The sequence below is a fragment of the Larimichthys crocea genome, unplaced genomic scaffold (genome assembly GCF_000972845.2).
Source record: "Larimichthys crocea isolate SSNF unplaced genomic scaffold, L_crocea_2.0 scaffold97, whole genome shotgun sequence".
NCBI classification, from domain to species: Eukaryota; Metazoa; Chordata; class Actinopteri; family Sciaenidae; genus Larimichthys; species Larimichthys crocea.
The window spans coordinates 977,551-994,008 of NW_020861315.1; the positions used below are offsets into that span (position 1 = coordinate 977,551).

The window sequence follows — 16,458 nt, forward strand, 5'->3', positions numbered from 1 at the left end:
CCCCGTCGCCTTCTCACCTCTGCCCGCACCCCTCCAGCTCCTCGCTCTCTGTGATCTATACTCTCTGCAGTCTCTCGCCATCCTGCAAAATCTGCCTTTGCCTCACTTCTCTCCTCCTTTCCACCTCCCCTGTTGTCCTCAGAGTTTATCGTAAGCCGTGATTTACATATCTTAATGACTCATTCGAATCAAGTGATTCTGTTTGTGTATTTTTATGCATGTTTGTTTGTCTACTGGCTCTATTACCGTGCGGCAAAATGAGAATGCGTCTCTTAAACTCCCAAGAGAGCAGTGTAAATGTGTGACATGTTCTGGTTAAGACCTCAGGCCATGTTTACAGAGGAGCCCAGGTCCCTCGTGGGAGATTGCCGCATACCTGGGTGTCAGTGTGATTCGATGTGTCTGTACTAGCAGTCGCAGAAGCCTTGGTAAAAATAGGAACATAAAGGTAGCGTCTTCTCATGGCTTCTTGACTTCACCGGAGTGAGCTGAAGCCCCTCTGTTTACTTGTTGAGACAGTCTATTTTCCACCTCTTCCCAGGGGGTGTCCTGTCTCTTATTTTATGATTTCCTGATAACCTCCCATGGGTCTCTATGGAAGCTTACAGCTACCCGACTGCCTGCTGAATTTTACATCAGGGAGTGAGAGGAATGGATTATAAAAAGCAGTCATCTAGAGATAATGAAGAGAAGCAAAATGCCAATGCTCATTGCTCAAGGTGCTGTGGGAATTACAGCGAGATGTTATTGCTATTTTTTAAACATTATTGTAGGATGTGAGATGTGATTTGCAGGAGTCAGACACACAAGAAGAAAACCCCAGGGTCCTTGGGGTCACGCAAATAAACAAGCTTATTTCTACAAAACAAACGCGATGTGTAAAGTGATACGATAAGTAGATCTACAATGAGCCACTCATGGATGAACACAGAAATAAAAAATGCTAAAGGTCATTCAAAAGGAAACACATTTACACACTTTACAAACACACACACACACACACACACACACACACACACACACACACACACACACACACACACACACACACAATGTGAGCTGAATAACAGTTGTCCATGTGCTGTAGTTTTTCCTAAATGGGTTAAAACCCTCTGGAAAACCTCCATCTGAAAGGTTGAACAGTAACATAGGAGGTTGTTACAAAACATGGCTTTGTTGTTGCTGTCATTTACCACACTAGCTAGAACATTATGAGTGTATAAAAAACGTTGCCTTTGTAATTGAGAAATCAATACCTAATTTGCTACACTGTTCTCGCCAGCCATTGTGTTTAAGTCTGTGTGTGAGGGTATGTGCTGTTTCTGAAGGGCGCAGTTGCCTCCCAATCTCTCATTTGGACATAAAGGGGCATATGAAAGGCAAAGACCCCAGTCTGTCCCCATTTAACTTATTATTATTGCTTTTGTTTAAATCCACAGGGGATTTCCAGCACAGAAAAAGACATGACATGAAACTGCGTCTTCCACAATGACCTCTATAGGGCCAGAAGCAGTGTGTGTTCTCACAGGCTGCCGTCTTACCTTTACTACGGTGACCATGCCATCGTTGGTGACGGGGTCAGTGCGGATGGTGAAGTGCCCAGACGGGTCTCCACTGATGATCCTGTAGATGGCATTCCAGTTAGGTGAGTGCGGTTGGTCAGCATCTATCACCGTCAAATTAGCCACCACAACATCCACCCGGTTCTCTGGGACCTCACCAGAAAACTGCAGAAAGAAGAGTACAATGTTAGTTTTTGATCTATTGCTTCAAAATAGTTTCATTTTGAACAGGATACATTGAGATGTCAACAAAAAAAACGCTGAGTGCCTATCTCTCTTTTCCATTTTATCTTCATAGATACTGTCCTCCTTTCAGTTTTTCAGGTAGAGTAAGTTTAATGATCTCACTTTTACCACAGCCGAGTAGTAAACAAGCAGTAAAAACACCAGCAAGCACATGCGCACAGGGGCGTTGTTCCAATTTCAATGTTTTCAGCTTTTTCTGCATTTCAAGTGCCTATGTTTGATGAGCAATAATATTTCATTCCTTTGAAAAACAGAGTGACAAAGGAGGAGAGAATGGATGAGCTGGAAGGAGCCAGCAGTGGGGAGGGTTAAAACAGCTGTTTGAGCGTATATGAGTGGCTTTTAGTTGTCCCCGTGCTGTACAAACACATGTGCTTTGTCCTGATAAGCCTGATGAGGAGTGAGCCGCTGTCTGTCATGTGTCTGTTATGGTGGGGATTGATCAAAGCTCTAGAGGCTCAGGGGAATAAGCCCACAAAGACCAACCGACAACAACAACAACGTCTGCACTGCTACCCTGAAGAAACACAAGTCGAACGCCTCCCCACCTCCATGAGCAGCCCATCAAATCTTAACCAGTCACATGGGGTCAGAAGGTGAACATGTTGCCGTGGCTTCACCTCATCTGGGGGCAGCAGGGGTGTGGCACCATACAGTTACCGTGTCACCACGGCTAAGAGGCATGGAAGAAAAACTGAGCTGCTTATATGAGTGTAGGATATCAAAGAGCAAAGCCCCAGACCAAACACTCCAACAGACCATAATACCCTGCCTGGCAACCCTTGCATCACCCAGCAAACAGCCGCCAGCAGCGGGCAGATTAGGGGGCTGCGTCAAGAGAGCTGTTCAGAGACTCAATGACATTCTTAAGACAACAGACAAGTCCGGGTGGTCCTGATGTACTGCCTGCGTTGGATAAGTGGGCAGGTTGTCGTATGTTTGTGTCAGAATGTGTATGTGCGTGTGTAGGTATGTGTGTGTGCTTGAGTGATTTTATTACTGTGGTTTTGGTTCAGGGACTCCCCAATGCCAATTCAATAAAATAAAACTTCAGAGATGGCTCTTGAGCTCCTAAGAGCCCTTGAGCATCTTCTTTCTTAGCACACAGTAACAACTAAGGGCAAGAGTTAACTAGATCTGATGGAAGACTTTGAAGGGTCCAACATAGCTCTTATTAGAATAGTCCAGTTCAAGATTTCTCCTCTCATTATCTCTTTATTGGATGGGGGCGTGGGAGGGGTTAGATCAGACATCCAGACCTTAATTAATAAAAGTCTTATTTATTCTTCCCATAGGCACATGGCAAATTCTGAATTCACAAATAAAACTCTCTATCATCAGTACACTCACTTAGCAAATGAATTTTAGACATTATTTGTTTTTTATTGATTGAAGCACTTTGTGTTACACATTTTGTATGAAAAGTGGTATACAAATAAAGTTTGATTGATTGATTGATTGATTGATTGAGTCACTGAAGTTAAATGTCATCTGTTATTTGAGGCTGCAACTGTGACATGTTCAGAATTAGTTTGAACTCTTAACTTTGCCGCTCTGGTCCCGATACCGTAGAACTGAATTCCATTCAAGTTAAAAAAAGGTTGTGGAATGCAGTTAAAATGAAAATTTCTAAGGAGACAGCAGTATTTTTATTTTATTGAGAAAAAAAAAAGAAGCATATTTGATTTACTTTAGAAAGTTACAGCTGGAGAAAGACAGAAATGGCAGAGCATGACATGGAGCAAAGGCCCTGGGCCAGAATCAAACACAAGCTGTTGTGATAAAGATTCAGCCTTGAGACAGCCTTGGTATCTGTGCTCTGGTGGTATTAACAATATATGCAAGAGTTAACTCTGAAATGAAAATAATTTCTCTTCTAACTCCAAGAGGTCTCTCAATTATCCATCAATTAAATTTAATAATTGTTCTATCTTTCGAAAGACTCTCGAAGACTAATGTCAGTGAGCTTTGACGTGTGCTAGCATGGATATTGTTCTTGTCAATAATGAACTGTGATACAACATTTGTGGTTTTGAAAAGAGAGCATTTCAATCTCTCTTGGAAAAATCTTGCGGGTGTTCTCTTCCTTTCACTCTCTTAATGATTTATTAGTTGAATACTGCACTGACTCTGACTCTTTCTCTTATTGCTTTTGGTTGTATACTGCAGTGGGGTTTGTTTCAACAATGAATTTTTGCATAACAGTGGTGTCTTTCAACAGGGGATCAGATTTCCTCAGATTGGGTAGTTTTTCTTTCTATGACACTGTATCTTATCCTCAACTGCTGGACTGCTGGACTGAAGGGAAGGAGGAGGGAGCTCTTGTGTTAAGATTGTGATTGGCACAGAGTGCAGTTGGCTTTTTTACAGCACTTGACAAAACACCTCTTGCCCACACCCTCATCCTTCTGTCACTATTTTGGCAGCGGGGAAAAAGAGGCAAGAGGAGGAGAGGAGTGACAGAGAGCTTCATCACAGACACTTTTTGAGGATAGTAAAGGAAAGATGCCAAAAGAAGCACTGCAGTAAATCCTGCACAAATACACTTGATTGCGTGATTGCAAGTACCATGTGAGATACCGCCATTGTTCCAGTAGTGTATGCACAAACAGCAAAAGAGATAAGAAACATTTTAAATTTGATCTCATCACAGAAATAATGCAAAGCTCGTACGCAGCAGCCCTGAATAAGCATCCAAAGCCTTCACATTGGTACACATGCACCACTCTTTGCCGCCTTGAAAAATAGGCCAGCCTCTGATAGGCGTGATGAAATATTAATCATCAACATTAAAGACAAATTCCCCAAACTTTAGATTTCTGGGACACGTTGAAAGATCTATGAGGTTTATTGCAAACACTAAATATTTGCATAATGGCCTGCATTCTCAACAAAATGGCTTTTATGTTATCCCACCACTAAAATGGGTGATTTATGAAGGGAGTGGGTGAAAGTGCTCTGCTCGTCGTGGTTCCAAAACCTCCACTAAAGTTTATCATCAATATCCATGATAGTATTAACTTCCCTCTGTGGCGATGATGGAAATGCACTTAAACATGGTAGAATACAGTTAGAGAATATGAATCTATTACCGGCCACTATCATCAATACACCGCCATCAGCGGAGAATCTTAAATCAGTGGGGGACGCCGAGTCAGGAAAGGCCTCTGATTTACAACAGGGCATGTCTATGCTTTATCACCGCTGCTGTAGAAAATAGCTCCTGTGACCAAATAATCTTTCATTCTTTCTCCTCTCCCCATCATTCTCTCATCACTTTTATTTCTCCTCATTTTTCGTCTTAGAATCTACACGGTGGTCCACTCATCAACTCCTCTTCCCTCTTTGTTCTCTGTTCGCCCACCATCTCCTCTGTGTGTCATTTTTTTTCTCCCCCTGCCCTCTCTTTGTACATTTCCTGCTGTGTGTGATGTAGCAGCTCTCTGATGAGCTCTATGGCTGACACATGCTTACCGCCAGTGCTAACTCATCATCATAGGGTCTTAATAGCCCCCAGGGCAAATGCTAATGCTAACTCCTCTGCTACCACCTCAAAGAGCTGAGCCTACTGTACTGCTGATACCGCCTCAGCCTCTATTCCTGCAGTTGCAGAGCTAAGCACCTTATCTACCCAACAGGCCTGTGCTCTCATCACTACTGATGGGAAAGCACACATACTGAATAATTCTGACACCTGGAGCAGTACTGACACCTAGAAAGATTTTTCCTCACGACATGGAATTAGAATGCAGATGCGCTGACTCTACTTTTGACCATCTTAACTTCTCTAAACAAATGCATGTCCCTGCCACATCAAACCAATGTGAATAATAGCTCAGAGTTTTTTTTCCACCACTTTTTAGCCATCAGTGACAAATACTGCTGCCACCTCAGCTGTTCCACCCGCACGTCTAAACATTCAGCAGAGAGAAACGACCTGAGTTAAGAAGTTAAGAAGAGTGAGTGTAATAAACCAAAGCAAACTTTTTAAGACTAAATCACTCGCTTCACAAATTCATTTAGTGATGATGTTGCTCAATTCCACCACACTGATACATTACATACAGCACATTACCTTGGACTTTTAATTTTTACCTCGCCCTCAATAATGACCTTCTGTAATGTAATCATCATTCTAAATATCACCATCACGACAACAATCGTTAACGATTTGCTGGCTCTACTTTTCTTGCAGATGAAAGTCAATGATATGGATTGGTGTTTCCTCGTGTGTGTGTGTGTGTGTGTGTGTGTGTGTGTGTCGTGTGCATCCTCTACAAGGAAATGAGTAAGTGCCCTTTGCACTTCATACACCCTCCTGCACTGTCCTTGTGTAAATCTTCCTGTGTAACGACATAACAGTGTTGTATTCATTTCCTTTCTCCTTTCTTCAGCCCATCCCTCCCTCCCTTTTCAATCTCTCTTGCATGTCTTCCTCCTTCCCTCTCTCCTTCAATGTCGCTCTCTAGCTTTTTCTGTTTCTTTTAATCCAACATATTCATCATTTCCACAGTTTCCCCTGAAACCCAAACCTCCTCCTCCTCTAAATTGTTACCCTTCACCCCGCTCTCTTATTTGTAGCAACTCACAGTTCTAGAAGTCAGCATTGGAGGGTTGTCATTGATGTCCGTGACAGTGATGATGGCAGTGGCTGTGTTGGAAAGGCCAAAGTTCAGGTTGCCTTCCATGTCTGTGGCCTGCACGATGATGGTATACTGGGACACTTTCTGTGAAAGGCAGAAAACAAAACAAAACAGGGGGTGTAGTTATTCATCTGCAAACAGCTTTCTTCCTTGAGTCTACAGCAACAGCCACAGACTGTGACTCCCAGAGGAACAAAACGCTGAGCCTGTGTTCTGTGTTGTCCATGGTCTTATTTGAAACACAGATTCACAAGGGTGAAGTCTTTCATTTGACTGAGTTGAAACCTCCTCAGCGGAACGCATCCAGACTTCACACCATCTGAAAGCTGCACTGTGAAGCTTCCCCATGGGTATGTCATCAAAGACATTGTTTATTCAGTGCCATTGATGGACAGATGCGAAGACAATGATCCAACTGACAGAGATTAATCGACTATCTATACAGCAATAATATGAGGGAATGATAAATGCCATTTCATCTTTTGAATTACACTTTATCACTTCACTGGAAGCTGAAATATGGTTCTCTTATTGATATTTTTGTACTTGGGTGCATTTGCGTGCTTCTGGCCGTGCAGCTCTATTCCCACTCTTCCTTCCTCCCTCTTTTCACCAGCATCCTGTCTCTTCTTCAGTCCCAGGGTGCAGATAATGGGCTGCCTGAAGGATGGAGCCCCGGAGTCGACTGTCTGGATAATGTGTCTCGTCACTGAGATTCCCAATTACATTCCCAGTGTCTCTCTCACCTGCTAATTACCGAGTAAATATCCCAATTAGGCCAAGACGCCACATCAGGAGGATTAGACAGCTACTCTCAGTTCCTCTCATCGTGATGCTAGACGAGAGGCTGAACTCCAACCTTGTACACACACTCTCATTAACACCCATACGTGCACACAGACACACATAAACAAAGCAACACATACACCTCTCTTTCTCTATATCTTGTTTAGAGGCAGCCTGACTGTCCCACCAGCCAGTGTATAGCGTGTACACAACACTCTCACTAATTAGACAAGGGAGTAATTATGTAGAGCTCTTCTGAACCTCTCAGCATTGCAACAACACTGCCGCATGCCCAGCTTCCTCTAAAGGACTAAGGTCTGTTATTGTCAACAATCTCTTAAAAGTACACTGCAGACCAGTGAAAACCTTCAGAAGAGAATCGGTGTGGGAGTATATGAAGTAAAGGAAGAAGACATTTCAAAAGTAAAGAACAGAGAGGATAAGAGACAGCAGGGGATGCAGCAGAGGTGCAAGGGAGGAGGACTACCAAAAATATATATATATATATATATATTTTTTTTTTTGTAGCACCTAACACCTTCAACACCCCAGCCCAAGAAGGGAAGGTAGATGCAGAAACTTTCAAAGTTTCAAAGGGCCAAAATGCTGACTAAAAATGGACCAAAGCAGCACCGCAGTGTGCTGTGTAGCATCTTTCTGTGAAGTTTATGTACAGTACATAAGCTCAGATTTTTTTTTTCTGCAAGGTTTGAGACTTCTTAACTGCTCGCAGATAACAAAAACAGAAGTAAGTATTTTTATGCTGAGTGCATGCACAAATGTATTCATAGAATGCATGTACAAATATTTGTGTGAGAGCAAATAAGAAATACATGCATATATTTACAAACATATACCTAGATACTGTCGGTATCTTTGTGAAGACCAGTTTTATACCTTGAGAGTGAAGGCATTTTGGGAAAGTGAGCACGTTTTGGCTGGTTCTTCAAAGAGATGTCTGAACATTAAGATTTGGCTTTAAGGTAAAGGTTTAGGCTTAAGATTAGATCTTCAATGGTTGACTTTCTCCAAATTTAGATTCTTTTTGGCCACTTGGGGGAAGCAGAAAGTCATGAAGAGCATACTAATATAGCCTCCCTTTTCAGGATATTTATATCTAAATTGCATTGTAGTCCTCATGCAGCAATGCCAAGTATTTTAAATTTAGCACTGTTTACTTCCATGTTTACCTGCTAGCAGTCTTCTTATTTCCTGCCTTTGCTGGCACACTGCAGTATGTCTTGGCAGTATGTTTTGCCACCACTAGTTGATCAGTGGAATAGTGTGAAACCATTGGCAGGACTGTGTATCGTGTCACCCGCGTGCATGCACACATGTACAGTATCCTTGTGTGTATTAGATAAACAAAACAGTGACGGAAACTAGGGGTCAGAAACCCAGCAGATAACTGTTAAGCTTATGTTACAGACCAACTTTATGACTCATTTGTGACTATGTCTTGTTTCTGGCCATCTGATGATTGTAAATTCAACATTCACTCTCTTTTCTGAGGTTAATATCCTTCTCTTTAGCTGCTAAATGTTTCACTATGTTCTCCAGATAGATGTTAACTGCATCTGCTAACCATTTGGTGCTGAGCAGGTAGTGTACTCTCAACTATGAGAGTCTGACCACAATGAAAAACCTAAACATATTCCACTTTCAATGATGCATTGTAAACAAAAAGAGAAATCAACCGAAGGTTTTAAAACTCCTCAAGTTAAAATGCATTTCTCCTTTTCCAGCCTGATACAGATTGCATGTAAATGGGATCTATATTTGGTTGGTGAGAAAGCAGCACTTGCCCTTCTCTCATTACCACCACTGAGGTGCCTTTGAGCGCAGCCCTTAACCCAAATCTGCTCCAGTGGAGCTGCTCAGTTGCAAGTGGATCTGGGCATCTTCCAGGTATAAATGTGTATAACGCAATGTATGTGTCTCAGTGAGATCAGTGCTCCTGAAAAACAGAGCTCCCAGTGATACTATTCTGGATAAATATAGGCAGGAAAAAGTTGTGTATGCATAGTGGGCTGGGGTTTAATCCTACACCAGGGGTGACTGGCTGGATTAGCAGGATACAGAAAAAAGTAAAAATAAGCAAGAGAGGTTCTGTTGAGACATTTTTACGCCATGTTCCCTTCATACGCATCTTTCCTTCCCTCTGGCAGCCTCATGTCTCATCCTGCTTTTCTGTCTCCATCACCCTCACTTCCTCCCAACTCATTGTAATACCCCGTCTGCCCAGCTCTGTTTTTTGTTCTACTGCTCCCTTCAGTTTCCTTTTTTTCCCCTCAATTGCCTGTGTTTTATCGAGTGTAGATGTGATTATATGGGCTTTTGTGTTTGTCTGACAGGTGTCAAGGGCATTCTATCTTAGACATTTTCACTCTATCTTTACCACACAAACACATAAACACAGACAAACACATACACACAGACGCTCACAAACACACATGCACATACACACATAACACAACACGAGCAGCCCATTGCAGCGTGATGTGTTGTTAATAGGTCTGTCACTGCTGACAGTTTGGGAGGATGATCTGTCTTGGAGATTTCTTTGCAGAGTTGTCACTGGCACATCCATGTCCCGAGAATAAACACATTTGGATCTTGTCACAACTTTTATAGCTCCATAAACAAGGTGACCGCAGAAGAAGGCAATTTACTGTAAAAAAAAAGATGGGCTGGTGTGTGTGGGTGACAAATAGCTAGAAAATATTTGTAAGGCGCGTCAGAGAGTGTCATCAGAGTAAACAATGGAAACAAGAAACTGTGCTCCATAAACAAAGACAAAAGAGCCACTACATTTAGACTATGTGGACACTACTTAAGTGTTAATATTAATTACAGACACTACACTAAAAGGTAAAACATTAAAAGACTTTTGTTATCAAGCTGTGGGATAGAGAAGACCAACCTCTCGGTCAAGACCAGGTGCCACTGTCACAATGTCTCCAGTCTCACTGTTGATGGTGAACATGTTCGGGATGGGGCTGTGCGGTGTCTGGGACAGGATTCGATAGCGAACCATTCCGTTGGCAGTGGTGTTGTCATCAGCATCAAATGCTGAAAGGTGCATGACATATGTTCCTGATGAAGAAAAGAATATCTGTCAACAGATGTGTCCGAGCAGCCAAGCAGTTAACCTCAATTCAAAAACACATTTCTCTAAAATAAACTTCTCACTTTGTGATGTTAACCATTTTGTACTATTTTGTCTTTTTATTGGAGCGTTTGAAGTGAAACAAAAAGAAGTAGACAATGCACTATTCTGCTTAATCAAGCATCCAACAACCGGAGCTTGCAGCGGAGTTTCAGGAGCCGGACCACACCTCAATCGTGCCACTTCCGACAGTTCTATAAATACCCTCCTAACCCTCTGGTTCCTCATATTCTGCACACCCCTTATTCTTTCACCTTTTCCCCCTCTCTTTCCTACTCTCCATGGGGTTCTAAAGCGGGGTCTGTCATGCCCCACAGTGCAGCATCAGACCGAAAAAGATGAGAAGAGATCAGGCTTCACTCTCAATCCTTCATTTTTGTCAATAAATCATTTAAACTGATCTTGTTGATGGTGTGGTCCATGCTAGTGAAACAGGTTTTAATATTCACCCCTGGTATTGATTCATGTGCACATACACATGGCTAATAAACCACATCGATACCATAAAAGCTTGATAACATAAACAATAAAGTTATTTGACATTTATAGATTTATGCTGGCAGAGAAATGTTGGACACCTGTCCTGTAAATAACATAATCAGTTTGTATGGCCTTATGAATCATCATATTTCGCATTTTCTGGATACCTGGAACATGCTGCAAATCTAATGTGAACCAGTTTTTTGATTGAAATGGAAAACTAGGGCATGTCCCACGAGCAGACTTTGATGACAAATACTGCTTTAATCATGTTATTCTGATACTATTACATAAAAATAAGCAAATAAATCATTTAGATGTTTGATAAAATTGGTCTTACATTTATCTAAAATAGTTGGAAAAATGCTCAGAGATACAATATAGCACACACAGAGAATAAGCCACTATCCCTCCATGAATGCATCACTTGTTTGCTGCCTCCACACACACTCATATAACTCTGTGGGATCACTGCCTGTCACCCAATCTCTCCATCGCTCTCCCTCTTGTGCTCCCTCTCTTGCAGCCGATTCTAATTGCCAGAGATAGTGATATCATGCCAGTGACAGCCCCTGTCCGAGGATAATTGTAACCGCAGCTCCCATTTCAAACTTCATTACATTTCAAAGCAACATTTGTCAATGACTCGGCCAGGGGGAGCACTCTGAAGGCCTCTCAGTAAGTCATGAAAAAAAAAAAAAGCCGGCAGGAACAGAGAGAGGGAGAGAGGAAAGGAGAGAAAGAGAGGACAGACTACATATTTGGTTTGATTCCAAGCGGAGTGACTATCAGTCCTCCACCCATCACTTTTTTCTAGAGATAGAGGGATACAGAGAGGGAGATGAAGAATCACAATGTGTCACACATCGGCGGCGTAATTTCATTAAGCTGCACTCTTAGGGGGTTTAATGTGGACCTTTTGTACAGGCGTCCTAAGCTGTGCCTGACAGGATTAGGTCCCCATAATGACTCTTTAATTTGCAAACTAATTCAAGTCTGTAATTGGCCTTCCATTGAAACCACTGGAGCTCTAAATTCTAAAACTAGCTTTTTTTTTATGATTATTGTACAGCTGAATGTCATGCATGCCACAGAGACTTGTCTGTTGTGTGGGGCAAAGCTGAGGGGGAGGAGACAGTAGCAGAGAAAAAAGAAAGAAAGTAAGAAGAGGAAAGGAAATGAGCACCTGGACACCTCTTGAGATCACCTCTGGTGCAATAAACTCTGGTTCATCAGGCTCACACTCACATGTACGCATGCACACAGAGAGCTCATCTCTGTGATTCTTCCGCTCTGAGGTTAGACATAAAATAACCCAGTGGTGCTACAGCGTGGTACATTTAATCCTCAATCTCCTCTCCAGCCTGAGCACCCTCTTTGGTTTATGGCGACTGCTGCAGCCGGCTAAATGAAAAGCCACTGTAGGAGACAGATTCTCCGTCTGTCTGCTAAATCAAGGGGAATGGAAAATTCTCTGTTGTGTCAAAGATTCACTGGTGTAGTCATACTTTTACGACACCAATCTCTCCTGATATACTAGCTGGTCTTCCCCCGTCCACCCATATCCGAACACTTCACGGCTCCACACATTTCTGTAATCTTTTTTAATAAATACTCCTGTAATTGCTCCTGTTTCACACTTTATTTCCAGTTTTCTTCCATCGATCTATCCATCCATGCATGTTTCATTACCTGGTTTAGAGCCTTCATCCACAGAGCCGTTGTAGACCTGGTTTTTGAACTCGGGTCTGTTGTCATTCATGTCTATGACAAAGATGTACAGATCGATGGGGTTCTCAACCTGGTTCCCGTTCATATCCACGGCATGGGCTCGTAACTGGAAGACACACAAAAAAGAGGTTTTATTATAACTATTAAAGTAATAAAACAATAGTGTTTAATTGTCCATTATGGGCTACTGTAGAAACATGGCAATTCAACATGACCGACTCCCTGGAAGAGGACCTGAGCTGGCTCATTCTAAGATAACAAAAACACATTAATTCTGATATTCAGGTGATTAGACACTAGTTAAAACATAGCTATGTATATTATATTCCTCTTCTACCACAGTCTTTAAATAGAGCTGCCTAAATATATAAGTATCGGTTCTTTATATCACTCTGAGTTTTATGCCCTCACCCTTGCTGTCTCTGCACAGGAGCGGACAAAAGAAAGGCAGAAACAATATAAATAAAACACAAGCAAACAGAAAGCAGGTGTTTTTTTTTTTTTTTTTTTTATACTTCAAGGTGACTACCCTCACAGCACCTCTAAAGCCAAACACAAAAACACCTCTGCACTATTTTCTGGATTTAGCATTACCCTGCTCCCTACATGGTGTGATAAAATTACCAGAACAGGATTGGATTACACAATTTAAACATTTTCTTAACCTTACACAATAATATCAAGTAGGGTCAGAAGTGAAGTGATTTAGGATATTTTTCTTGCAGAGTAATTGCTTTGCGATCATGTACTCTCTCCAGGCTTCTTATCTCTTTTACACTTAGTTCCCAGAAGTTTTTATCTCAGCAGAAACCAAAACAAGAAACATCTTATTTTATTGGCTCTGTTGTAAAGGCAAGGTGTCTGTTTCAGGATCACTGTGTTGGATCCCAGGCCAACATTCTGTCTGGTTTTGTTTGAAAGCGAGTCCTGAAATCTCTTCACTTCCCTCTGACTCCACAAACACCGTCAGCCTATCTCAGATTCAACTCAGCTGTGCTCAGATCAATGGAATCACCAACCAGGATTTCTCACAAAGTTTGGACATGCTGTAAAATGTGTCCTGACTGCTTTTTCTCCTATGAAGTCTGGGTAGAAAAAAAAACGAACTGAATGAAAACAAGAGGGAGAAAAATAACTGAATTATAAGGGAAATGTTGAGTTTAAATAAATGCTTGTAGTTTGGGTTTTCACACCATACATGAAGGTCAAACTAACAGACTCAAGTGGCATTTTAAATGAACTCCTCGGTGCTCTCTAAAGCTGTTTTGATTCACTTCACCTTACCTGGGAATGTTTATATCCCTGAACATGACTTATTCAGTGATATTCCTGTCAGCTGGAAGCACCGGGGATGTTTAGTTTATATCATACAAAGAGAAAAAAACAAAAAAAACCCAGAAAGAATTCAGACACTATCTACACCCTGCTCCTAACAACATATGCTGGTAAAAATGTATTCTGTTAAAGCCCCAATGTGTAACTTTTTCTACCATAAAATAACAGACTTAAAATCATTTTGATGCTACATTATCAGGTGAATGGTGTCGATCCCACTCTGTGCCTCGTCTTATCTCTTCTCTGGGTATGATCATCCACAAGAAGTGAGTAGTACGAAGCACTTTACAGCATGAGCCACATACCGCCACCTATATCACTGGTTTTGATGAAAACTGGTTATATGTTATGGAGAAAATGTTTTCTGCTTTCTGCCTCAACTCTCTATGATTTACAGAGTTTCCGGATGGACCGTGAAGTGAACTGCTGCAAACTAGAGGTGTTGTTAACTAATGTTAGCTCAGTCTGTTAGCCAGGCTATGGGCTCAGAGCAGAAGGAGAGTGTTAAGTGTTTGGACCACAGATGATTTGGACCACTGGGGAGAGGAGGTTTTCAGGCTCGGGACACAGGGGAGTGCTCACAGGGCTAAACCAGACTCTATGGACATAATGACTGAGGTTAAAAGGCTGAAAAAGGGTGCTGATGGAGGAAGCTAAGAAAAGAAAATGTGAGTGTGACCGAGGCTGCTGGACAAAAGTAAATCTGGGACTTCTTGATGTTGGACTACTAAATAATATTAGCTGGCTGCTATGTCTTGTGTTGTTGTATTGCACTCTGAAACTGGGGTTGCTAAATCGCAAATACATGTATATATTTATAGATTTTTAAAATCTATTTATATATTTTATTTATATAATATTTCTACATAATCTTGCTTTAAAATGTCAACAATCAACTTCAGGTGGATGACCCTCCGTGTTATTTGATGTTAGGGATATTCATCAAAAGACACAGGAGAGGACGAAATTGGAGGGGAGTGGGGGAAAAATGAAAACATGTTAGGAACAGATGGAGAAGAAAGATGAAAAACTGTAACATGAGCAGATTCTTTCCCCCTCATGTATGGAGAATTGGGGGAAGAGTACTCTTTCCATCTGAACATGCCTGATGGGAAAAATACTACCTGGCCACTGCGAGAGCATGAGAGCCAGATAAGTGAAATAGCCTCCAGGCTCGTTGTTGCAGGAAATAGAATAAGCAGCATTCCCCATCGGTTTCTTCTCCACAGAGAGGTAAAGATCCTCTCCACTGCTGCCCATCGTCTACACCTCCACCAAAATTGTGTTTTCAGGTCTCCCTGAGGTTAATTTGACTTTACTTTTTCCACTGCATTGTCTGATCTGCCCTGCACCCAATATCCGTGTGCTGCCATCGCACATCCCATCTTGCCGTGCTGTAACAGGCTAGGAGCCAGCCCCCTTATCTTTACTCATCCCTCCATCCCGCAAGCACCCACACCCTAATTCAATAACAGCAGGAGTCAGAGATTACCGCCATGTTTAAAGAACGCAAAATGTAATTCTGGGTCCACATTAAAGTTATTATCTTGAAAAGCAGTGGGAGAAAACAGACCGTACCAGGCAGCGCACGGCATTTGGCAAAGAGGCACCATCCTGATAAAGATAACAGCAGACCTAGAAGCTCCAAGGTTTTTTTTCTCTTAAGAATGCATCTTGTTGCATGGCTGGATTCGTTCTTTTGAAATAAAAAGAAATAGACCGTAACTTTGTTCTGTCCTTGCATGAAATATGAAGTAAACAAAAAGAAGAGCACAAAGTCACATTCGAAATTTGTGTGTGTTGTTGCTTTCAAGGAAGCTGTTGCTACGTAAATAAAATATTCCCTGTCTTGGTTTGAGGATATTCATGTTTTATAAAACACAGTTTAATTACTTTCTTGTTGCTCTAACAGCATCTTGTGTGAGAGGCCTTTAATTGAACCGCAGCACCTTTCTACATCTGTTTACGCATACATCTTTACTTTGTCTCATCTGGTTGGTCCTTGCACTTTATATTCTACACCAGCTAACACTTTTCCTTTACAGCAAACATAGAGTTTAACTTAAACAGCCTTTAGCAAGCCTCTACCTTTCTTAACAAATCACCTCATTGATTAAAGTTTCTCCTGGGTATAAATCTGCTCAGCTTTCACTAAAAGGTCAGGCTTCCCAGCTCACAAAGACTGTAAGTCAGACTAGATTCTCACATAAAGCAGCAGGTACAGAGAAGGGAGAAACCAGAGACAGGAACTTAAAGTGATGAATCCAGTGTTGTTGCTCCCTATATCAAAGCCTCAGGGCTCTCTTTTCATGGCAGCACAAAGACTAGCGTGAACGTTAAATAAAATTTGTCCAACTGTTTGACATTTTCATGCCCAGACCAGCATGCTTGGCACAAAGTTGAGGACAAATTTACAGTAGGAACACATGTCAACATTTTGGCAAGTAGAAGATTTGTTTTTCCTTGAAAATTAGGCAAAAAGATCGATTCACTAAAAATAAAGATG

At 41.7% G+C, this 16,458-nt stretch overlaps 1 protein-coding gene across 2 annotated transcripts in view; it reads right to left on the bottom strand.

Annotated features, from left to right (window-relative positions):
* Nucleotides 1-16,458, bottom strand: part of LOC104919629 (cadherin-4) — a 220,216-nt gene that overhangs the window by 20,653 nt on the left and 183,105 nt on the right. For both annotated transcript variants that reach the window (XM_019271354.2, XM_019271353.2), the window contains exons 7-10: nt 12,579-12,723; nt 10,161-10,333; nt 6,398-6,535; nt 1,542-1,727 (exon numbers count right to left, since the gene is read on the bottom strand). In XM_019271354.2, coding sequence (XP_019126899.2) covers nt 1,542-1,727; nt 6,398-6,535; nt 10,161-10,333; nt 12,579-12,723 — 642 coding nt within the window. The remainder of the gene's footprint in view (nt 1-1,541; nt 1,728-6,397; nt 6,536-10,160; nt 10,334-12,578; nt 12,724-16,458) is intronic.